Consider the following 23,935-nt stretch of genomic DNA (forward strand, 5'->3'; position numbering starts at 1 on the left):
GCAGTGCAGCGGCAGGCTCGTTGCGAAGCTGCAGAAAATATGCCTCCAGACTGTACAGCTGGCGACTAACTTGCTCAACGCTACCGCAGCGGTATTATCGTTAAACCGGCAATGGCACATTTCCCTTTCAAATCCAGTTTTTAATTAAACGCTGGCGCTCTTTCGCAAACCGCCAAGCTTGTATATAAGGAGCGCGCCTGCGTGCGTTGTGGTTTCCCAAATAGCTCGGCGGTGCGCACCGCATTGAATCGTTTCGTGACGCGCCAGTGAAGAGTCAGCCTGCGGTGACTAGGCACAAGCGCCTATAGTCATTGTCTTGTGCATGGTGTACGAGCCGTCAATGTCATTGGCCAAAGGGCATTATTGCACCGATAATACTGACTCGTGCGCATCGAGAAATGAGTGAGTGCGAAACACTTTAAACTTCCTATATTTGTCTGACTGCTGTACTTCTTTGGCGGTAAACTCTGGGGGGGGGGGGGGGGATTGCACTGGGGGGTCTGTACTGTAGTCACGATATGAAACGTGCAATCGTCTTTTTTTCTTTCTGTACTTCTTTTATGCAGCGGAGAGGTGTTAGAGTTGATGTCTGCTGTGCGTTGTAGATAAAATGTCATCTTCGCGAACAGCCACGCGCTCAGTCAACAAGAAAAGCTGTGACCCGCAACCACTAATCCGTGTTCGCCGCCTGTGCGTTACCTTGTTAAAACAATTAGTGGACCAGTGTTGTGACTAGGGATATTTGTCCAATATATGTGCCACGTATACTCGCTATAGGAGTCTCAACAGCTAAGCTGTTATGGTCGCGGTTTGACTACAGGCATGAACAGAGTAAAAAGAAAAGAGATGAAAATAACAGCTCTGCCTTAAAAAGGAAGGAAGCGTAGCCAGTATTGTATAGTATAGAAAGGATTGGGGAAGACAAATGAAAAACTAAAATCCTAGCAAAGTCATTACAACGTACAGGTACACCCGTGCTCACTGAAGCCGGCTCAGCTGTGAGCTACCCTTGCGCTAATTAGTGTAAGCTGTGACTTTTTTTCTAAAATGCAAAGCTTTCAGTTGAATACTTCAACCACTTTTTCTATCTATCTATCTATCTATCTATCTATCTATCTATCTATCTATCTATCTATCTATCTATCTATCTATCTATCTATCTATCTATCTATCTATGTATCTATCTATCTATCTATGTATCTATCTATGTATCTATGTATCTATCTATGTATCTATGTATCTATCTATGTATCTATCTATCTATCTATCTATCTATCTATCTATCTATCTATCTATCTATGTATCTATGTATCTATCTATGTATCTATGTATCTATCTATGTATCTATCTATCTATCTATCTATCTATCTATCTATCTATCTATCTATCTATCTATCTATCTATCTATCTATCTATCTATCTATCTATCTATCTATCTATGTATGTATCTATATATCTATCTATCTATCTATCTGTGTATGTATCTATCTATGTATCTATGTATCTATGTATGTATCTATCTATGTACTGTCTGTCTGTGTGTGTGTCTGTGTGTGTGTGTCTGTGTGTCTGTCTGTGTGTGTGTGTCTGTCTGTCTGTCTGTCTGTCTGTCTGTCTGTCTGTCTGTCTGTCTCAATACAACGCACTGGTCATGACACGAATTGAATTATGTCACATTCACGTCGCTTACGTTGTCACACTTCCAAAAAGAAAAACAGTGGCACATACGTGGGGGCGAGTATGTGTCACTGATATGTGGGTACGTGCCACAGGTGATAAACATTTTGTAGCTACTCAGGAAGGGTGAGAACACACATAACTATAACGCTTGGCTATCAAGAAAAAGCTGACATAAGCAGCGTTGACCGGACGAATGCAAAGAGTAAATGTCAGTGCCTCAGCAGGAATCGAACCCTATAGCATTCTGCGTGGCAATCAAGTATTCTACCACGCCAGATCTCGGAAATAATTTGAAAATAGACCGTACAATCTTCGTGAAACGTCAATTCTGGTTGCAGTGCTGGCTATTCAAATTTGTAAACATTAAATGTGTACTCCTATGATACGTCCATGATGTCGGTTTAACGTAAATTGTAGTTAGGCTCCATCCGCTGAAGTTGATTTGTGTAGCAGTGTTGAGGGCCACCGTCCTCAAGTGCACCACCGCAAACACCAGCTCTTCATATATCACCTTACAGTTTCTGGGGTTCCTAATATCCATGTTGCTGTTGGCATCGTTACGCAGCTGCCAACAACTGCTTATATAAAAAAATAAATATGCGGCTGTTTAACGCATGTGTGGGCGTGGATTTCTACATATATATTGAGCGCCACTTCATAACGTGTCGCTCAATAAACAAAATAAAAGACATTCGCCTTGTATCCGCATGCTTCGCATGGCATTCATTTACACGGTACGTGGGACCTGCTGAATTTTTTCCCGTTTTTTTTTTCGTGGTGGATGTACTTTGCTTCTGTAGCAGCTGGTGAATATTTGGAACTACACTTTGCCATTTTTATAGTGTTGGGTTTAGATAGACAGAAATGTACATATGTACTGTACTTACCGATTCAAACGCAACGTTGTATAAGTGGTCGTGTGAAAATATTTGCAATGGGTTTCAGAGTCACAAATTTTTCTAGTGTTTCGCAACCACGCCAACACAAAATAAAATAAAAACTTCGATATAACTTTCCCCTGGCCCGTTTGGCATTCAGACAGATAACTTTAATTCCTCGAGAAGCCCCTCCTACCAGCTATCGAATTCTAAACAATCATCGCTGGCTAAAATAGGTTGTAGGAGTCGATGAAGTGGACTCCTACATCCTGCTTTTAACACTTAACAGGCATCTCAAGCCGAAGAGACAGTTTAGGGTTTGCAATAGTAACCCCCGACTGTATCCCCGACTGCGGTATACACCGGCTACAGATGAATTAATTTCTTTACCGTGCAGGGTTCACTACTTCCCTTTCAGTATTCACGGCGTACAACTCACGCGTAATCAAACGGCATTCCACCAACCTCTGTTCGATGTATAAAACGGTGAAAACCCGATGTAGCATGCACTGTGCATTGCTAAAGCGTCTGCAAACCAGAGTCCTGAAAAAAAAGTGCGAAAAACAAACTACAATGTTTTTAGCAGCAGAGAAACTTGACCGAGTTTGTACTGATCCATTGTGGTATTACGTGCTCTTAATATACAATGTCGGGCTGTCGTCCCCTCTCCGTGAATAAAACTGTGGAAAAGGGAATCGCAAATTAATGCGCATGAGAATTCTTCTTGCCTCGTTTACGTGCGATCACCTCTTCCTTTTGTCTTGTCCATCGCCGTCTCTCTCTTGGCTCGAATGGCCCCGCCGCGGTGGTCTAGTGGCTAAGGTACTCCGCTACAAACCCGCAGGTCGCGGGTTCGAATCCCGGCTGCGGCGGCTGCATTTCCGATGGAGGCGGAAATGTTGTAGGCCCGTGTCCTCAGATTTGGGTGCACGTTAAAGAACCCCAGGTGGTCGAAATTTCCGGAGCCCTCCACTACGGCGTCTCTCATAATCATATGGTGGTTTTTGGACGTTAAACCCTACATATCAATCAATCAATCATCAATCTTGGCTCGAATGCTTCGCATTGATGGGCCGTCACGTCAGCGCTGTCCGCGTATTACATAAATACACGTCTCATCGCTGATAAGTCTGTATAAGATCAGCACCAGGCGTAGTATGATCACGGTATACTTATGACTGTATTAGTGACGCCGAAATAGTTGGATAATTTTGCCTAGTTGGGATTCAGTACGTCAACTTCCCTAATGGTTAGATGTTCTGGCGCGACAGTGCATTACTTCTCTGTAATATGCACTTATTCACCTAAATGCCTCGCAGATGTTTGGGCTCGTTCTTGCGGTAAATTATAATCTGTGCGCAACGTTAGCACGTCGTAAACAGCTCTACGCGAATTCACACCTTATGTCTTTAGGCAATTTTACGCGCATATGTTGAGGTAAGTAAAACAAAAATCCCGCGTGTATAGTCATGTGTCGTAGCTTGAGATGTCTTTTAACCTGTGAGACCGTAAGCTAAGAGGTGTTTTTTTTTTTCGATGGCCATTTTATTGCACCATAGATACGTAATTCGCAAGAAAAAGATAAACACGTCTGTTATGTACGGGCCGGCAGTGTAAGTTAGTGGCACAGGATAGACGCATCAGTATTGGGGATGTAGGGAAGCTGAGGGGAAGGTGAATGGTGGGTCTTACTCCCTGGACCGCGCACTGTAGTAGCTCTAATTAGCGGCTTCACTTTGGTCCCAACAATGACATTACATTGTGTACCCCATTCATTCAATGCACGGCTTGTCTTGTTTGACTCCCCCCCCGATCCCGCATTTTGCAGGCTTTGACTATAGTTATGCAGCATATTAAGCGCCTTTTCCCCCTCTCCACCCCTTCTAGGTTCAGAAACATACACCTCTGGTAAGATAGGTAAACAATGTCCCGTGTCGGAAAGGCTAACTTGGCGAAGGCCTCTTGTGCGCAGGTTGCAAGCCATTCGCAGTGTACGTGAACAAACTTAACGTGACTCTTTCTGCAGGTGTACGCGTAAACGCAAACGAAATGTACTTCTCTCCGGCTGTTTGCGGCGCATATATTAAGCGCTGCCCCCGCAGAAGATGTGGACACGGTGTGCGGGGCGCCCCGAGCAAAGCATCGTGTCGACAAATGTGGCTTGAGCGGATGCAGGTGTTCAACGACCGCATGCGAATGACCTCGGTCGCGTGCACGTGCACAGCGGAAAGGATCCACTGTTTCTGTCGCAAGCAGCATTTGGGCAATCGGGCAGAGATAGCGCATAGAAGGTAGGCTAAGTGCGAAAACACAGCGCGAATTCCTTCTTGACGTCTTGATTTTTCTTTCTTCGTCTCTTCTCCTCCCCACCACTCTCGTTTTTCTTATTTTAAGGGACGCGTCGGCAGGTACCAAAGCGCTGGAATCCGACACTGTATGCTCCGACCTTCGCCTCTTATTGGAGAAAATACAACAGCAACTAGCTGTGAATGGTGGTGGTAGTGGTCAGAAGAGGCAGACGGCACCTAATTTCTGCAGCCCGGTATATACCGGGCTGCAGAATACTTTGCTGCAGAAAGCATGACGCAGTGCCTAGCTGGGAATGAAAGAAGGATGGAAGAAGAGAAAAGAACAAGAAAGAGAGAAAATGAAGAAATAAACAAATAAAGCGAGATACAGAGAAAATGGGAAAAGGAAGAGAAAGATTATGACGATGACGACCGCTACTGATGTCCGCTTTGAAACGGTGTGCCGTAGTCACTCGTTCATATGTCCCGGTTCTGTGATCACTCCGTCGCAAAAAAGAAGCTCGCAGAAAAGAAATGATTCTTGCTTATACTCTGTAGTGAAGTGGCAGAACCGTCAGCTCGTGCTTTTTCTTTTCTTCTCGCCCTCTGACGTTTTCGTTTACATTTTTTCCACGCGCTTCTCTCTGTCCGGTGTCCACTTTCCCTTTTGGCTGGATAGAGTTCGATTTCGCTGGAATACATTTGGCTGGCCGCCACCCCGCTCTGACTCAAATTGTTATAGAATCCCAGCCGTCGGCTGCTGACCCGAAGATCGCGGGTTCGATTCCGGTCATGCACTTTTATGGAGGCGAAATGGTGTACGTGTACTGTGTGATTAGCGCACGTTAAAGAACACCAGATGGTCAAAATTTCTGGAGCTCTCCTCTGTACGGCGTCCCTTATTATTATTATTATTATTATTATTATTATTATTATTATTATTATTATTATTATTATTATTATTATTATTATTATTATTATTATTATTTCTTTTTCCGGATCACGCGTGTCTAGGTCGAGCGTGAGGCCGCGCTCGCCAGGGCAATCGGAGGCCGGAAGACGATTAACGTCTACGCATCTTCCGTTGCAAACAGACGAGGTGTGGCAGTCACGTGATCAGATCCCGGTCGCAATCTGGGGTCGAAGTGAGAGCGCCCTGAGTTATGCAGCGTTTTATCGAATGAACCGTGCGAACCTATACGCCGAGAACTCGATTTTGACCCGCCGAACGTGACGCGCGTCGCCAGAGCGCTCGGGATCGCTCGAAAACGACCAGTCGAATGTATCATGCATGTTTTGTATACTGCGTCATCACTGACAGAAAAAAAAAGTGCCACCACATCCACGAAGTGAATGATGATGAGTGGGCGAAGCTCCGGAGGTAAACCTGGTAAACCATGAATCCTCCGTACATTTTGCCCACTCGATTTTATTGCAACGCTCCCCCTAGCGTACGTCGCCGCACTATATCGAACGATGACACGCGCCATATGTGGCATCATTCCTATTTTATAACACCTCGCATCTTTCATAATCAACTACACGTACCGCCGTCTAGTTTATAACATCTTGCATCTTTTGGATGGACGGACGGACGGACGGACGGACGGACGGATGGACGGATGGATATGGCTGTACCCTTTAGATCGGGCGGTGGCTAGCGTAATACTTAATGCCGTCAGCTACAAGTACCGCCATCTAGTGAACACTGCAAGAACTGAACGAGAGGTGGCTACATACAGGGGACGCACAGCCCACGCCTTAAGGAGCTTCGCTCCTAAAAAAGCCGTGCGGGTGGACTGTCAACCTACCGCTTATCAGGGACGATCGACGGTGCTTCCCTGCCGGGTGCCGCGGTAAAAAAAGACGCTGACGCGCTGCGAAGCCGATGTCTAAGGCCGCGGCCGCTCATTTCACCACGGTTCGCGTGCACGGCTCTTCTGTTGGAAGCGTGGTCGATAGTGGTGCAGCATACGGTAGCGCGTGAGCTGTATGCGGTATACCGCATGCATTTTGTTTTTTCGCGAGCCTTCCTTAAAAGCCGTAAAAGATCCTCACTCACCATGTACGACGCCGAAAATATTAGTTGCCTAAAATATCATCTACAATGCAACGACACGCACTCGGCGCAAAGTGAGTACAAAAAGTTGTTCGTAATTGATATCAGTTAGTTAACTAGTTGAGCGTAATATAAAAAAATAACCTACCCAGCCCTGGCAGATGGCAGACCAACGTCACTGGTTTCATTTTATTGTAGTAAACGATACTTAATTGTTTTGATTCCTTGGCCCGTGTTGCTTGAATCATTCTGCATGTATATATACGGCCAACCAAACGGGACAGGCGATTGTACATTTAACACAGTCTATAGACCCGTCCCTGGGATTGAATGCTTGCAGTTTGGATCCGACAAATGGAGTTGTAAGTATTGATTATCTCTGCGAGCATTTTCAAGAGCAGACCAAATTTCGTGATTGGGATTGACGGGCAACAAGCAACCGCAATCATCAAAAGATACAAAAGGGAAAAAAACTGCTTTTGAGGTTGTACCGGCTTTCGGTGCTAAAAATTAGGTGCACGGGCACTTACAATCACCGCTGTAGGCAATGTATAGTATACGCCGGATATTTTTCTTCTTTTTTCCCCTACACTTTGTGGCTAGACTTAGGTGCACGTTAAAGAATGTCTGGTGGTCAAATTTTTCGGAGCCCTCCACTAAGACGATATTGTTATAGCGCGAGAGCAGAACGACGACAAAGGGACAAGAAGGAGAAGAGCACTCGTCTCTTTCTTGTCCCTTTTTCGTCGTTCTGTTTTCGCGCTTTAACTATCGTCATGCCATACCAACTATCCCAAACCGCCACACCTCCACTAAGGCGTCTCTCATAATCATATGGCGGTTTTGGGACGTTAAATCCCAACAATCATTTTTAAACTTTGTGGCTCCCTTTGACACTTCGGGTAACAATAATACACGTGGTTTCACGTACCAAGGCTATACGATATCACGAAATCCAGCCGTAGTGGAGGGCTCCCTAAATTTCGAACATCTGGTGTTTTTTTAACGTGTACTGACATAACACAGTGCACGCGTCTCTAGCATTTTTTTTTTTCGTCAACGAAACCTCGACGTTATGAAAAGTGAGCAGCCGAACACCGTACACCTACAGTATACCACCGAGCCGAGCTGAAACTTGGCGTATAGACTAGCGAAATTATGCACGGACAACACGTCTATCCCGTCGCCACGCAAGCCGATTTTACGGCTGTCTTTGTGATCTTGGCGACAATGGAACCGCTGTCGGCTGCAGCTTTCACGATTTCGTGCCCGCGTGAATACGAGTGTTTTTACGACGCTCCGCTCGAGTGGTCTGCATTCGTGGCACGCGTTGAGGAGCTTATAGCGTGTTCCTACGAAATGTGGTACGAACGTCGTTCGGACGCGGATTCCGAATTCTACTTCCCGGTGCCATCAAGGCCACAGCCTCTCTCAACGGTGCGCTCGGCAGCGTTGGCGGCATAAATATAAGTGGCCTTTGGCAACTCGCCTTTACGGTATTGCTAATGTTTCCATTTTCGACGCCCCATCCTTTATCGCTCTTTATTTTTGCCTTTGTATTCGTAGATGAAAGAATTGAAAGGCGGTGTTGTAGAAGGATTGCGCTTGTACGAAATGGCATATTCACAAGGCAGATGCACTTAATGAAATGTGTCTACGTGCATAATTTACCAGTGTAGTGTTTACACAGTGATCTGTATTGCCTTCTACCGACTTTGAATTTTCGCTATGCTATATGTTTGAGCCACTTTTCGTGGTGTCACGTAGGCTGGGAAGATGTCTATTTCCCCCCCCCCTTTTTTTTTGTTCAGTACACTTTACTTTTTTACTTCATTTTGCATCACAAAAAGGAACATCAGAAACGCTTACATGATAATTCACTGTATAGGTTCATTCTGCCTCTCTGCGCGTTAAATTTCTTTTTTGGTTCGACCCATATTCCTGGCTCGGGTTTCCACTGACGATAACCGATTGCTCTGCTAGACTGGTAATTACTGTTAAATGCTTAAATTGTACGTTTTGCGTTGATTTTGTACTGATTTCAACTTTTTATTTCATTTTGAAGTCTTTAAACGGCACATTTTAAAATTGTTTCTCCGTATCACAACCTCTGGCTCTGCCCGTAGTTTACACGGAATGAAAAGCGATGGATCGCATCCTGTAAATAAATAAATAAATAAATAAATAAATAAATAAATAAATAAATAAATAAATAAAAGTGGTGGTTTTAGGACGTTAGATCCCACATATCAAAGAAAGGAATCAAGAAAGAAAGAAAGAGAAAGAAAGAAAGATTAAGACACTCGAAGTGCGAAGACCTCGTGTTTGAGGAATTGTCCGCGGCAATCGTGAAGTGATTCCGAGCGACGGCCGATTTATTGCTCTTTCGTAACGCGAGGAGATGATCAACAACTGGTAAACCATCTCCACCACCGATGTATTTAAGAGCTCACGTAGCATACTTAACGGCTATACATGCCAGGCAACATCGTCACCGCCACGACGAGGAATTTCCCCTTTTCTCCCTTTTACCTTTCTCATTTACCGTTCTCTCTTTTCTCGACTTGGAGGCGGAATTGTTGTAGGCCCGTGTGCTCAGATTCGGGTGCACGTTAAAGAGCCCTAGGTGCTCTAAATTTCCGGAGCCCTCCACTGCGGCGTCTCTCATATGGTGGTTCTGGGACGTTAAACCCCACATATCAATCAATCAATCTCTCCTCGACTCGCCGAATAAGAAATACATCTCTCCTGCTTTCGCGTGTATTATGAATCTACAGATACATTACTGTTTCCACGGAGCTGCCCAGCGCGTCATAGCGCAACAACTGCAGTATCGCAGCTCAGCTCTCATCTCACGTACATGAGGAGCATTTCTTTCCGGTAGACTTGGAACGCGCAACGGTATAGCTGAGAAAAAAAAATCTGCAGATCCCACGTATCGTGAGAATCGACCCGTACGAAGCATGCAGAGGGAAGTTGAGTATGATGCAACTTTTTAAGGAGCGAGACTCTACGAAATGATGCTGCAGATAACGCAGAGGCATGTGTTGGACGTTCTCATACTTTATGTAAATAGTTCTTTGCAGTTGTGTAACGATGCCAACAGGAATAGGGCATTACCAACGCCAGAAACGGTAAGCTGATATGTAGATTTTGTGCTTGTGAGGGCGGTAGCATTGCCTATAGTGCTACGTCGACAAGCGCCAACGAATGGCGCTTAACTATACAGTCGACGTTAACTCGATGTGACGCCTGTATCATAGAGGTAGATGTGTAATGTTTATAAAACTACATAGCAAGCATTGCAATCACGATTGACTTTTAACCAACATTACACCTGCATGGTAGGTGTAATGGTAGGTGCACGGTAAATGGTAGGTGTAGCTTTAAGAGACAAGAAGAGAGCAGAGTGGATTAGGGAACAAACGGGGGTTAAGGATATGATAGTTGAAATCAAGACGAGGAAATGGACATGGGCCGGACATGTAGCGCGTAGACAGGATAACCGCTGGTCATTAAGGGTAACTAACTGGATTCCCAGAGAAGGGAAGCGGGTTAGGGGGAGACAGAAGGTTAGGTGGGCAATGAGATTAAGAAGTTTGCGGGTATAAATTGGCAGCAGCAAGCACAGGACCGGGTTAACTGGCGGAACATGGGAGAGGCCTTTGTCCTGCAGTGGACGTAGTCAGGCTGATGATGATGATGATGATGATGATGATGATGATGATGACACCTGCATAGCGTTTTTTTACAGCGAAAGCTGTTATGAGATCACAACCAGGGGCGCGTGCGCCGTAGCTGGCCACCGCCGCCGGTGTTCGGAACCACTTTCGTGCAAAGAAAGAAAAAAACCCAAATAAATAACAGTACGGACACAACGGGGTTCAAAGCCGGCTCCCCCGTGTGCCAGGCCAGTATTCTACCATTTAGCCACGCCGGCGTGCGACACTCCGTTGCAAATCGGCCTATAGCCTTGATGTCGGGAAAGGAATCGCGTTAATACGAGTAATAAAGCGTTTTAGAAGCAGCGAAGCAACGACCAGGTGTCACACGATGCGAAGTGCGTATACGAGTGGATCGTCGAATGCTCCAACATATTACGTAAGCTTCAGGCATAATTCTTCGTCATCCATAGCATAAAAATAAATGGCACAATATTTGTTGTAAATATGTAGCGGGTACCACGCTTCTCTGAAGAATGAAGATTGAAAGCACAGTGAATCTCTCCTTACTATAAAAATATTATGATTAATAGCGTAGTGGGTACCTACAAGTGTGCTTGTAGCAGTTACCCAAAGTGTTTAAAGAAATACTTTCAAAGGTTGCTTTTCCAGCTTTCGGTGTGACTGTGCTGCATTTTCCGCGCAGGCCTGGTGGTTTTTTTCCGAAGCAGTTCTGAGACTGGTGGCTTTGTGGTGTGTGCGTGTGCGTGCGTGTGTGTGTGTGTGTGCGTGCGTGCGTGCGTGCGTGCGTGCGTGTGTGTGTGTGTGTGTGTGTGTGTGTGTGTGTGTGTGTGTGTGTGTGTGTGTGTGTGTGTGTGTGTGTGTGTGTGTGTGTGTGTGTGTGTGTGTGTGTGTGTGTGTGTGTGTGTGTGTGTGTGTTTTACTTGACAGCCACTCAATATGCTTGAGTTCTATTCCTGCTTGAATTGTATATTGTACAGCCTAATGCCCATATAGAATGGTCTAACAACAACGCAGCCGCGCTCCAGGCTGGGTAGCAGTATACAGCTCACCCCTGTATCGTTCACCCACAGACCCATTTATCAGCACAACTGTGCTGTGCAGTGAAAATAAAAAAAAAGCACAGAATAAATCGACAGAGAAAACGTAGCACAAAGTGCGTGGGCGCAAAAGGCGTAGTTGCATGGGCACAGCCAGAAACACTTTATTTCCATTGTACAGGTTGATAGAAGGATGACTGATGCACGCAGTTGCCGTCTTCTATGTAGTGTAATTACCAAAAATGCGTTCATGTGACCGCTTCTCCTGATAATCTTAATCACACGAAGTCGAGGCACACAACTTCACAAGTGCATACATTACAACGATAGGCTGAATTGTTTTTTTTTTCTTTTCAAATATCTTGACACATCATAGATGACCCCTTGGTCATTTATGCCGTGTCCCGTTTGGGCAATGTATACATCATTCGACAGTTAAGTAGAATTTTGTTGTAAACTCCGACGGCGCATTCATCGATGGGCCCCAAATGCCACAGAGTTTCTTAATATACACTAGACGTAACTCTGGCGTTAGTGTCCATCGGAGCTGCAACACACGGCGCTTCAGCGAGCATGGGAAGGATGGGTAGTACACACATTTGTCTAATTTTCGTATTTCTGGCCTGCTTCTGGCTCTGTGTGTGTTCGTGTGGCTTGGAGCTATTTTTTCACGAAAACATAAATTAGCAAATGTTCACCGTGTGCGCTTCACAGCCTTATTTTTTTAGGCTTACCATTTCGAATCAAGTCACTAAGTTCAAAAGGGTTCGTTCTTTCTTTTAAAACAAAACCGTAACCAGCAACAAACGAAGCCGCAAGTACGATTCGCCGCCCGCAAGTACGAAGACAAGGCAAACGTGTGTATACTACCCATCATTCCCATGGTCGCCGAACGATCGCAGTGCCAGAGTGCCCTCTAGTTAATTTTGAGAAACTCTACGCCACATGCCACTTGTCGTAAGGTGCTATATAATCGCACGGCGATGATAACTGATCGGGCAAACGGCAAGTATCGACTGGGATTTCCGTGCCGCTGAATCTGTTTGGGAAATGGCGTTCACGCCTCTATGTTTGCTGTAGCGACATATTCGTAGTGACTGATTCATAGTCGCGCCTGCAAAACGTCGCTGTTGCCGGGGGTCGATGTGTCAACGGTGCGAAGGATGTTTCACGAGCCGCGTTTTGTATACCGGTCGGGGCCGTTCACCCGCGACCTCTTTCTCTCTCCTCCGCAGCACTCTCGTTGTTGGCGTGCTGGCGTCATGCCAAGCCGCAGGGCCAAGGTTGAGCGACGCTTTGGCCTCGGGGTGAACGCCAATGGAGAGGGAAATTCGTCGTCGGCTATACAGGCTCCTTTCACAAACATGCTCCTCCTCTTACGCTGCCAAAGCGCGCTTCCAAACAAATGAACCAGCACTTCGCTGTATAATCGACGAAAATACCCAGCGTCCAATAATCCTTTCATTTTTTTAGGGGCGAAGCTCCTTATGGCGTGGCTTGTGCGTCCCTCGAAGTACGTAACCACCAGTGGCACATACCCGAAATAACGGTCCTTACAATGTCTGCTGGATGGGGGCACTTGTATATGATGAATACATGATGAAAAGATGCGAGATGGCTGTGCTTGGAGTTTTCTCTAGACATATGGACGGACGAACGGACTGACACACGCACGGACGGACAGACAGAGGGGCGCACGGACGGATGGACAGATAGAGGGATGGCCGCAAAAAGAGATGGACGGACAGACAGACGAATGAACAAACGGACGGATGCACCAAGGATCACACAGATAGGCGGACGCAAGAACGAATGGACAGACAGACGACGAACGCTGCGCCCCACCAATCATCATTCACTCCGTGGATATGCTCTGATTTTTTTTTTTAAGATATAGTGTCTTCCTGAAATCCAACGGCGTTTGCGGGCCTCCTCGCTTTCTTTCTGTTTTTACTTTTTTTTCTTTCCGCGTTTCTTAACATACACATTCGCGTTCCGGAAAAGTGTACAAAAAATAGCATGGCCGAGTGATCGTTTTCTCTAATAGGATGGGAGAGCCGCCAAATACGATCTCGTTCCCCTTTATAAACGCCGGCAAAATTTTCTCGCGCGAAATAAACCGGGTTTGGCGTGCGCAAGTGAACTTTCCTTTCGCGTCATTCATACGTCACAAGTGTCGCCTGACGCGACCGACGGGGTGATTGGCGGGGTCTTCTGGGAACCCTTTCCACCTTGTGGGTAAGAGGGAAAGAGTGATCGCATTGACCATGAAGCGGCGCGCGAGGGGTAATCGCTCGCCTATCGAATGGTCTCTTCGATAGTTTGTCGGGTGCTCTGTTCCGTGTGGTCCGTGTCTACAGTGTGGGAAGAAAAGGGATTGTCTCAAAAAGTGCTGTGTGGGAAAAGTGCCAGGTGCGACAGCTGTGACGAACGTTTACGGATTGCCAAGCTGCTTCTTCAACTGGAGATAGAGGTAACCGTGTTTATTTGTGGCTTACGACAAGAAAAATCTCAAGTTTCGATTGTCGGTAGGCATCCGGCGATGGACAGAGTGATGCCACCGCGCGAGCTGACTGTCGAATAATTGTATCAGGCGAGGAATGAGCTTCGTGGCGCGTAATCGAATTCCTAGTTGCACCGGCACATGCATATTTGCATAATGATGTAACAATGTGGAGGCTCGGCTATTGAGAAGTTGAAGACGGAGTTGAGGGCCGGCCTTGTGCTTATAAAGCAATATGCGCGAGTACCACTGGTTCCCCATTTACCAAATTTGTGTGGGTACTATGCGGCTTCGGTTTAGTAACTACATGTGCTGCAGAGCGTGACCATGCAGGTTCGACTGCCGGTTGCGTTGGGCCGCATTTAGACGCTCGTAAAAACCAGAAAACGCTCACGTAGTATACTTAGATTTAGGGGCGCGCCAGTCTGTCCCAGGTGGTAGAAATCTATCCATCAATAATTGTCCATTTATTCAAAGAGCTGTTCAAGGCCGTATTCACAATTTGACAGCCGCAACTTTATTACTTTCGTGAGTGCCAGCGTAACTACGTTAAAAACAATGGTTGGGTGGAACGAGGATAGTGACAAAAACGAGTTTTGTCACATTAACTTTTGTGCATGTACTGAGTTTCTGTGTGGGAGCTTGTGTACTTAAAGTATAGTTGATCAGTTTGCCTGCACGACGCGCAGCTGCAAACGTGACTGGGGAATCAACGGCTATAGCGTCGCGCAAAAATATTGAAAACGATACGACGAAAGGTTCTTATTCAAACACACTTTTGAGCTTTGAGCCCAGTTTGGGTATGCCTTTGACTTTTCAATGTGCACGTTTATGTATTCATTACGCGAGATACTGGCACGTTGGGAGGGCAACAAAGTAGCCAATTCGCGCGTCCTTCGGTGGCAAGGTTAATGACGGTTATTGTTTGTCGCGTGCTGTCAGTGTCCGCACACAAGTTGTATTACACATATTGCAGTGTATTACGTGCTTGGCAAGGAGCCTACTGAACGGAGATGCTGCATCGTCTCTACTTCCGCCCACCAACTCCGATGAATAATATTGAAGCGAATGCACAGTTTACACAATTATTCACGCATTACATCCGTGAGTCCCTTTTTAGTGATAACGTTATGACTCTGTTAATGCATCAGTCCATTAACAATCACACAAAATGGGTACCCTATGTTTGTTTTTCTAACAGGATAAAGGACAATTATTCGCGAAGAAAATGATGGGTGAACATTCAGTGTCTACATTCTGAAGTCTAATTGTCAACGGTGGCTAATATGACGTCATTGATATTGCGGTACGTTTATTTAGTTGCTTGAGTTTCTTCTTACCTAAGCGGAAATAGCCTGCATTCTGATTCTATATCCTGCGCCTAAACGACGGCAGCGGCATGTTACTAAAAGCTCGCAGGGCCCCTAATGCACCGACCTGCATTGCATTGCTCCTGCCCCGTCACCCTACGAAAGCTTTCTGCACCTAATGCGGTTTCCCAGGGACTCCAAGATCGGAGGTGCGTGAGATTCCTACTGCCTTAATGATTGGAAGCAACTCATCCGGTTTTGCACTACCTCCGTGATAGGTCCACCTTTGACTAAGCCACGTTGTGAGATGTCTTAATGTTACGTCACCATGACTACACAATGACGTCACAATGACGACAGCAATTCAGGCCTCCGTGACTTCGTGATGACATCTTATGGTGACGTCATCACCTGATGATGATATTTAGCATCAGTCATGTTGACGCCACCGATGGAAGACGCTGGTCAATTTTCACATTTTACGAGGTATCCGAGCCTTTCGCCTTAATAATGTGACGTCATTTATTGAGTGTCGCCTTCGTGGATTCGAAAATAATTGCTTTCCTTGGGTGGAAATACCTACCCGACTTATAGTTCATGGTCACTGCAATATCAATTCTCGTCGTTCGTGAACCAGCCCAGAGCAGATGCTAAAGAAAAAAAGAGAAAAACCCTTGGCGTCGCGCAGAGCTGATAAGATCATTTCCCGGCGGCAACGCTGCTCGCGCACTTGTTTGAACCTGTGATTGGCTTGTGTACGATGTCCGCTCTCGCGCCCCGCCGTGGTGGTCTAGTGGCTAAGGTATACTCGGCTGCTGACCCGCAGGTCGCGGGATCGAATACCGGCTTCGGCGGCAGGGATTCGATTTTCGATCGAGGCGAAAATGCTGTTGGCCCGTGTGCTCAGATTTGGGTTCGTGTGCTCCAAACCCCAGGTGTTCTAAATTTCCGGAGCCCCACACAATCTCTCATAATCATATGGTGGTTTCCGATCGTTAAATTCCACATGTCAATCAATCGATGCCAGCGCTCGCGGTAACGTTGACGTTTAAGGATTTGTTGTTTAATATTTCATGCGAAAAATAGAACAATGGAAGAGTTGGCGCAGTTGCATGCTGAAAGAAGCAGCACCAGGGGAAAAAAAAACAACATATAAGTCATTTTCGGTTTCTCTTTGTCTTGTACACAAAATAGTGACTCAGCCTGCCATGATCACTGGATTATAAGAAAGGTATAGCATAGAGCAAAACTCTCTGCTAAAGAAATGGTGGCCCTGGGTTGATCGCCTATATATAACGGTGGTGGACCTTTTCTCGACGAGTGAACAGCGCAAAGATGCAATAGCATCAATAAGCGCATCGCAATATTATAGCGGCCACATGCCGCGTTTCTCTTCTTTGAATATTTACCAGGCCTATATATAACCTGAATTATGATTTTTCTCAATTTCATTCATTTCTTATCGTCCACCGTTCACGACCGACCTATTCCGTGGAAGAGGTTGGTCGTAATGTAATATACATTATCACTGCAGTGATTACGGATTGTCGAAGCACCGCTCAGTTGACGAGTTTCGCAATACAGCGAAGTGGGAAGCCTCTGCACGTTCTGTATATAATTGATCATGGCGTTCATCGATGCGCACCCGACCGAACATTTGCAGCGGCAGCCACCGCGGTTGTGCGCGGCAGCTCTCTCACTTCCGACGCCGCGCTCAGTGCAAGCTGAGCAAACGCGGCATTGCGACAGCTCCCGCATCCTGCCTTTCGCCTTCCTCTCCTTTGTCTATACACTGACGGGCTCGACGAGCATCAACAACGCTAAAGGCCACGCGCGTTTATCACGCAATGTACGGCTGCCCGACACACTGCGCATGCACACGCGACGGTCTAACGCGAGGTCGTTGTCGTCTATACTCAGCGGCGTTTCCCTTTCCAACGCACTACCCTTCGTGATGGCAGCGTATATACTATAGTTGTCGCCAAGCCTTTTCCTTTTCTTCACTTTTAAGCGAAGCTCTTTGACAACTCGGATTTCGGTCGTAAAGTGTCGGCGTGTGTGTGTGTGTGTGTGTGTGTGTGTGTGTGTGTGTGTGTGTGTGTGTGTGTGTGTGTGTGTGTGTGTGTGTGTGTGTGTGTGTGTGTGTGTGTGTGCGTGTGTGTGTGTGTGTGTGTGGGCGTGCATGCGTGCGTGCGCGTCCGTGGCCCTCAAATTTGGATTAATTACATGCGTATATAACATCTGGTCATGAAGGGTTAATAACTGGATTCCCAGAGAAGGCAAACGCATGAAGGAGAGACAGAAAGTTAGGTGGGCCGATGAGATTAAAAAGTTCGCCGGTATAACGTGGCAACGGAAAGCACAAGACCGGGTTGATTGGAGGAACATGGGAGAGGCCTTTGCCCTGCAGTGCGCGTAGTCGGGCTGCTGCTGCTGCTGATGTATATGCGCCGGTTTCCAATAATTGATGCTCTCTCTATCGTGGTCTTGTCGGCAATCAACCGTTTCTAATATGTCATTCGGATCTCCATCATTTCATGTTGCCACATTTCAGTTGTTGCGAGCGCGTGGCCGTCGTTGTCGCTTGTAGTAACCGAATGTTGCGCAGGACGGGCATAAAAGTCCGATTCCCGGCAACGAGAAAGGAAAACGTTAGAAGGAAACGTTGCGCAATGCGATAGGAAGCAAATGAGAGACGAGGCACGCACACGCTTCACCCCATTGTCACTCTGGGCGAAGGGCTCGTGAATTTTTTTCGAGATGAGCGCGCAATTAGCAGATCGGGTGACATAAAAAAATGCACAGCATACCCACGGAGTGAATGATAATGATTGGGGCGACGCTTCGGAGGGTTTCATTGGTAAACCATGAATCTCTGTCTGTCTGTCTGCCTGTCTGTCTGTCGAAACATCTCGAAAAATGTAAGTGATGCGAGCGCCATCTAGTGAACACTTCGCGTACTAGGCGTGACTACGACAGACAACCATGGCAGACAAGCCTACGCCTTTTAAGGAACTTTGCCCCTAAAACACGTGGTCACGTGTCCGACGGGATACGCGACATATACATGCGCCCTCGTATCAAAATGAGCGCGTCTTGCAGCGGATCGTATACGTATACATTCTCTTTCGTTAGTTCGCTCATTCCTTTACGAACGCGGGAACAGACTAGCTTCTAATCGTGCGCCGGAAGTGTCATCAGTCCTAGAAGTACGTACAAGGCTGATGAAAAGTTCCCAGGTCGCTATAGCATTGAAACCCTGCAATGGCTGCACGACCTAGGAAGTTTTGATCACCCCTGTACATGTATACATCGCACATCTTTCCCAGAGGTTCCTGCTGCGATAAAGTAGAGCGTCTCGTGGGGTGCGTATACGTGGTTCCAAGGCTTACCTTAGATCCTACCGAGCTTTGTGTTTTTTTTCTTTTTTTTATGCTTGCCGTATTTTCATGCATGGCTCCATAATTCGGAGCCATAAAAAGCTGGCCCAAGGCTTTCACCTTATAAGAGAACCTTCATCTATAAGCGATTTTGTAGCTGCCCGTATAGCGTCTCATTTGGCTGTCCATTGTAGATCGTGTGGATGTATGCCTGACCTCAAGAAGGCAATTGTGAAATGCATTCGTGCGTATAGTTTAAAGTACTAAGTCGTTGCACCGCGGTACTGCGAATGGTACTGAGCGTCCATTCGCTTCACTTTATATAATATACTGTACGTAAATAGTATTGGGGAACCACCCGGCGCCATTTGCATGCATTGCTGGAGATAAGCTGGAAATATCGCATGAGCGTGCCAGCACCCTCATTGTCTCGAGTCATTCATTATGCGTATTTTTTTTTTTAATTTTATAACCTCTGACTCTATACTACGCTTCGTCTTCCTACGCGAACCTGTCACTGTCACGTATGACATCGCCCATTCAACGTCGAGGCGAGCCAATAAAGAGAGAAAGGTAGGGAGGAAGAGCGAACACATTGTGCAGAACCATCTGGGCGTTACGAGCGGCTGGTGGCGTGATGTTGCCAGCTCGCGTGGTCACGTCATCCACCCATGCACAAGCAGCGACCCTGCCGCGAGACGGCGGTCGCGCGACGAGCCGCCTGGTGCATGGAACGCCCTAATCACGACGCGCTATTCCAAGGGCAGCGACGGTAAACACGCTGTAGTGAAAAGCAAGCCTTCCCTATCCGCTCTTTCATACATGCCGCTCTTCCTTAGTTTTTTTTTTTTTCCTTCGCGTTTACGGGTGCGCCCTTCAAACGGAGAGCGAGATGTCATCCCGCAGATGCTTCTCTCCCTCTCTCTCTCTCTCGGTCTCTCATCTTTTTTTTTTTTTTGTGCAGAGACAAACAAGATATATGTTTTTTCCTGGGTCGAAAGTGTGTGAGACCGCGAGAAAGTGGCAACAGAAGCCAAAGCCACCTAGAATAGAACTCTAGGAGGCGCTGCGATAAGCCGACATAGACGATTATCATGCTGAGCCGTGTGAGCCCCGCCGCGTGAGAAAAAAAAAAGTGAAGCGCCAAGAAGGCTCCTTTCAAAAAAGCCGAAAGAAAGAAAACAGTGGTTTATGCGTGGCTTGAATTCACGAGAAAGTCTCAATTTAGTTTTTAGGTGTGAAACACCTTGGGGGTTTCTGCTCGTCGGCGTGTCATGTCACCACCATGATCCATCCTAAATGGGTATGTGCCACAAAAATTCGGTTAATCCCACTAAACACGCCACCGCTCCATAATTAGCACACTTATAAGTGAAAGCTTCGTGGCTACTGCCTAAAACGCTTAGCAGCGCTTTCAGAACCTCCGACGAAATTCACCAAGGTATTAGTTTCTTATCCGAAACCGGAGGCACTGACGTCTGCTTCTACGGTAAAGTCATCTACTTGAAGCACGACTTCTTAAATCGTATCTGCAAAGTGATGGTGCTTTATGCTCGCGACCGGTCCAATAAAAACGAGGAAGGTGACAGCCAGCGCCACAAATAACCATCACCGTTAGTGGAACTGGAACACCCTTACTTACATGCCCGGTTTCGGGCTTGGCAGTGCCTCATCAAAGAAATTTCTCTCGAAACAATGTGGCGAATCACCTCGCTCAGACCCTTATTCTCTCGTCGTCCCTTAGCAGCCATTTTGCTGGTGGAAACACCGGCACGCACTGCATGCTTCTCCTATCCCCACGTTTCACGTTAGGAGAGCAGGAACACTCTTCCCTACGCGAGCCCCGCCGTGGTGGTCTAGTGGCTAAAGGTACTCGGCTGCTGACCCGCACGTCGCGGGTTCGAATCCCGGCTGCGGCGGCTGCATTTCCGATGGAGGCGGAAATGTTGTAGGCCCGTGTGCTCAGATTTGGGTGCACGTTAAAGAACCCCAGGTGGTCATAAATTTCCGGAGCCCTCCACTACGGCGTCTCTCATAATCATATAGTGGTTTTGGGACGTTAAACCCCACATATCAATCAATCTTCCCTACGCGAGTTGTCCCTCCCCAGTTTTTTTCCTAATGAAGGACGCCGTTCCGTGCATAGAAATTTTGGCAATGTTTGCTGTTAACGAAAGATTGAATACGTGCTCGCAAAGTCACGCCTGGGCAAGCTGAACAATGATAACTTTAAAGCAAAGACGGAATATCACGAAAAAGAAACAGTGATAAGGTTGGAGTATCTCTTTCAAGAGAGATGGAGAAAGAGAAAGACAGAGAATATAACCCTGCCGAAAGTGAGCGTCGTCTTTCAAGCCACCCCGTCTCCGAACAGTATAGAGGGCTGTGAATTGCCCTAGGTCTTGCACATCGGATCGTCGAGCTTTCGGAAGGAGTGTGGGAAGCGTACTTGAAGGTGATACGCGTATCCCATTTCGTTGGCTTTGTTGATAATATTCGTTTCGTTAGTAATCGCCGCCATTACTGTGAGAAAATGGCCGCGTGTACTTCAAGTGATCAACTACAGTGCAGGTATGGCGGCTTTTTGATTGTGCTTTTGTTTCTCGCTGGAAACTTCCTACCGTTAACATTATGTCGCACTCGCCTCGGTGGTCTATTGGCTAAAGTACTCGGCTGATGACCCGCAGGTCGCGAGATCGAATCCCGTCTGCGGCGGCTTCATTTTCGATGGAGTCGAATGTGCTGTAGGCTTAAGTTCTCGGATTTGGGTGCGCGTTAAAGAACCCCAGGTGGCCTAAATTTCCGGAGCCCTTCACTACGGCGTCTCTCAAAATCATATGGTGGTTTTGGGACGTTAAACTGCACATTTCATTTTATCACTATGTCGTAAAATTAAAATATTTGACTGTATGCTATATACGAAAGGGTGATATAGTAATGATCCATTATTATATAATAATGAACTAAAAGCGAATGTACACTAATGGTACATTCGCTTTTAGTCTTGAATGTTTCATATATATATATATATATATATATATATATATATATATATATATATATATATATATATATATATATACATACAGCGCGCATTTTGAGGCCCAAGGCATCTTTTGTGGTCACGTTATCTCGCGTAATTTCATAACCACAGATCTTAGAAAGTGCGTCCGAGTTCACTCGTGAAACATTTCCCACTTTGCAACGCAGTCTTGTTTGTGTTTAAATTTTCAGTGACTGTATGCGCGGTATCACTTGACCATCGTTTCAGGATATTAAAGTTTTCACTCAAACATGTACGTTTAGAAAATGAGGATGGATTGGTGGAGAGTGTCATTTATGTACTCAAAAGCCTCGTTAGAACAACGCGGGTGCTCTGTTCTGCCAGTTTGGTGTTTCTACCGGGTGGTCTCGTGGCTGTGAACAACTTGGAGTATCACTTAGGCCACCCTATTTCTACAAGTTCTGCATTGAAATAAAAAAGAAACACAATAAAGGCAGATAAGCGAGTAATAAAAATGCATGGTAATGAACAGTTCGTTTGTTTTATATAGGGCGTTTCCACTGGGATAACCCGCCTTCATAGATGCAGATGAAAAATTTTGCCTGACAAACACGTCATAATTGCGCGACTTCGCTTGTATTGATTTCCGCACTGTTCGAGAGAAAAAAAAAACATGTACGCAGTTTATGCGGATGTCTGAGCCACCTTAATTTTTAAAGAAACACTGAACAGCAGAATGATCTTTCGCGTATTAGTGGAGTACAATTTCACAATCCCGGAAACGCCATATTTGCCGTAAGATGGCGCCTGGTAAGTGAGAAAAAGCGCAAGAAGAAATTGCGGGTGGAAACGCCATCCAGAGGTTCCCGCATCAAAAACCATGACGTCATATATTTCGAAGTCGTCTACCGGGTGTTACGCAGATTTCAATCTACAAAAATGAAGTACATTGTCATTTGTGGGTGCCTTGATGCTACCGTAAAAATTCAGAACATTTTGTCATGCCGATGCTGCGAAAACACAAAAGGTATATTATAAAATTTCTCACGTCATGCGTGGATATTTTAGTGCAAAATATAAAGATGAAACGTTAAACTTTATTTTCTTCGCTAATGATGAACTTGTAGAGGAGGAATAAATGAGGAAGGACAGGGAGGTTAGAATGAACTTGTAGTGATGCTTATGGCATTAGTTCTCAGACTGACTGAATGAACGTCTGCCACATTGAGGTTTTTGAAGAGAACAGATGGGCCTACAGAGTAGCGTCAGTGACCTTTTACTTCAAATGTGACAAGTGACATCCGTCCGCTGCAGCAGCGTCGCGACTATTGTTCGCGCGAAATGGGGACGCTATAAAATAGCGGCAGAATTCCGCGTAGTGCTTACATTCGATCGTCGGCGTTCGTATAGAACCTTGTAAAACCGGTGCAGGCTGGATTCCTTTCAACGTTTAGCCAGCAGTACACCAACAGGTGTATTCTTGCGAATCACGTTTCTTGATTTCCGAGTGACGTGAGTTGTACCAATACATATAGATTCAGCAGTTCGTAGACATAGCATGGTTCTTATTGTCCTAAGCTTAAGCAATACGCGTTTTAGATCATGAAAAAGCATGTGGAGTGTTCAGGACCACGAACGAGGGCTTGGTGCGTGCAGCAGTAGAAGTAAGTGTTCGAGAAAGGAGAATTTCTGCGCTTGGACTCATTAATTCTCACTTCATCATCATTCTGTACGCACCCGATTGCCCTTTCCTTATGCAGAGTTTGTAAAATCTGGTTATTCGGTCGGACATGTAGATAACGTACGCCAAACGGACAAAAATATTATGGGGAAGGGATGCCAGTGCACTACAGCTTTAGCAGTTTTTTGAAAGGTCACGCGAGTATGCGACGTATTCGCCAGAGTTTGCGCAGTAAAGATTAGAGGAAGTCTTAGAGAAACGCGTCCTCGTTATCTCCAGCAGCTCATCAGACGCGTAGGCGTGCGCAAAAGGGCGGGGGGAAGGGGGAGGGGCTGTTTGTTTGAGAGGGGGGAGACGCAGTGTCTGCCCCATACATTGACTTAATAGGAAGGGAAGTGGTGCGACAAACACGTCTCTCTTTCCCCTTTC

General features: G+C 46.2%; 1 protein-coding gene across 5 annotated transcripts in view; it reads left to right on the forward strand.

Moving 5' to 3' along the window:
- Positions 1-23,935, forward strand: part of LOC119170160 (uncharacterized) — a 77,325-nt gene that overhangs the window by 34,207 nt on the left and 19,183 nt on the right. Inside the window, exon 1 of one of the 5 annotated variants that reach the window (XM_075878970.1) lies at positions 267-402. The exons of 1 other annotated variant lie outside the window; for it this stretch is intronic. In XM_075878970.1, coding sequence (XP_075735085.1) covers positions 323-402 — 80 coding nt within the window. In that variant the 5' untranslated portion in view covers positions 267-322. Of the gene's footprint in view, positions 1-266; positions 403-6,938; positions 6,980-13,930; positions 14,102-23,376; positions 23,490-23,935 lie in introns of those variants that run through there. 3 more of the 5 variants (XM_075878976.1, XM_037421230.2, XM_037421229.2) reach the window with 3 other exon arrangements.

This window comes from Rhipicephalus microplus, chromosome 2 (genome assembly GCF_043290135.1).
Source record: "Rhipicephalus microplus isolate Deutch F79 chromosome 2, USDA_Rmic, whole genome shotgun sequence".
In the NCBI taxonomy this organism is placed as follows: Eukaryota; Metazoa; Arthropoda; class Arachnida; order Ixodida; family Ixodidae; genus Rhipicephalus; species Rhipicephalus microplus.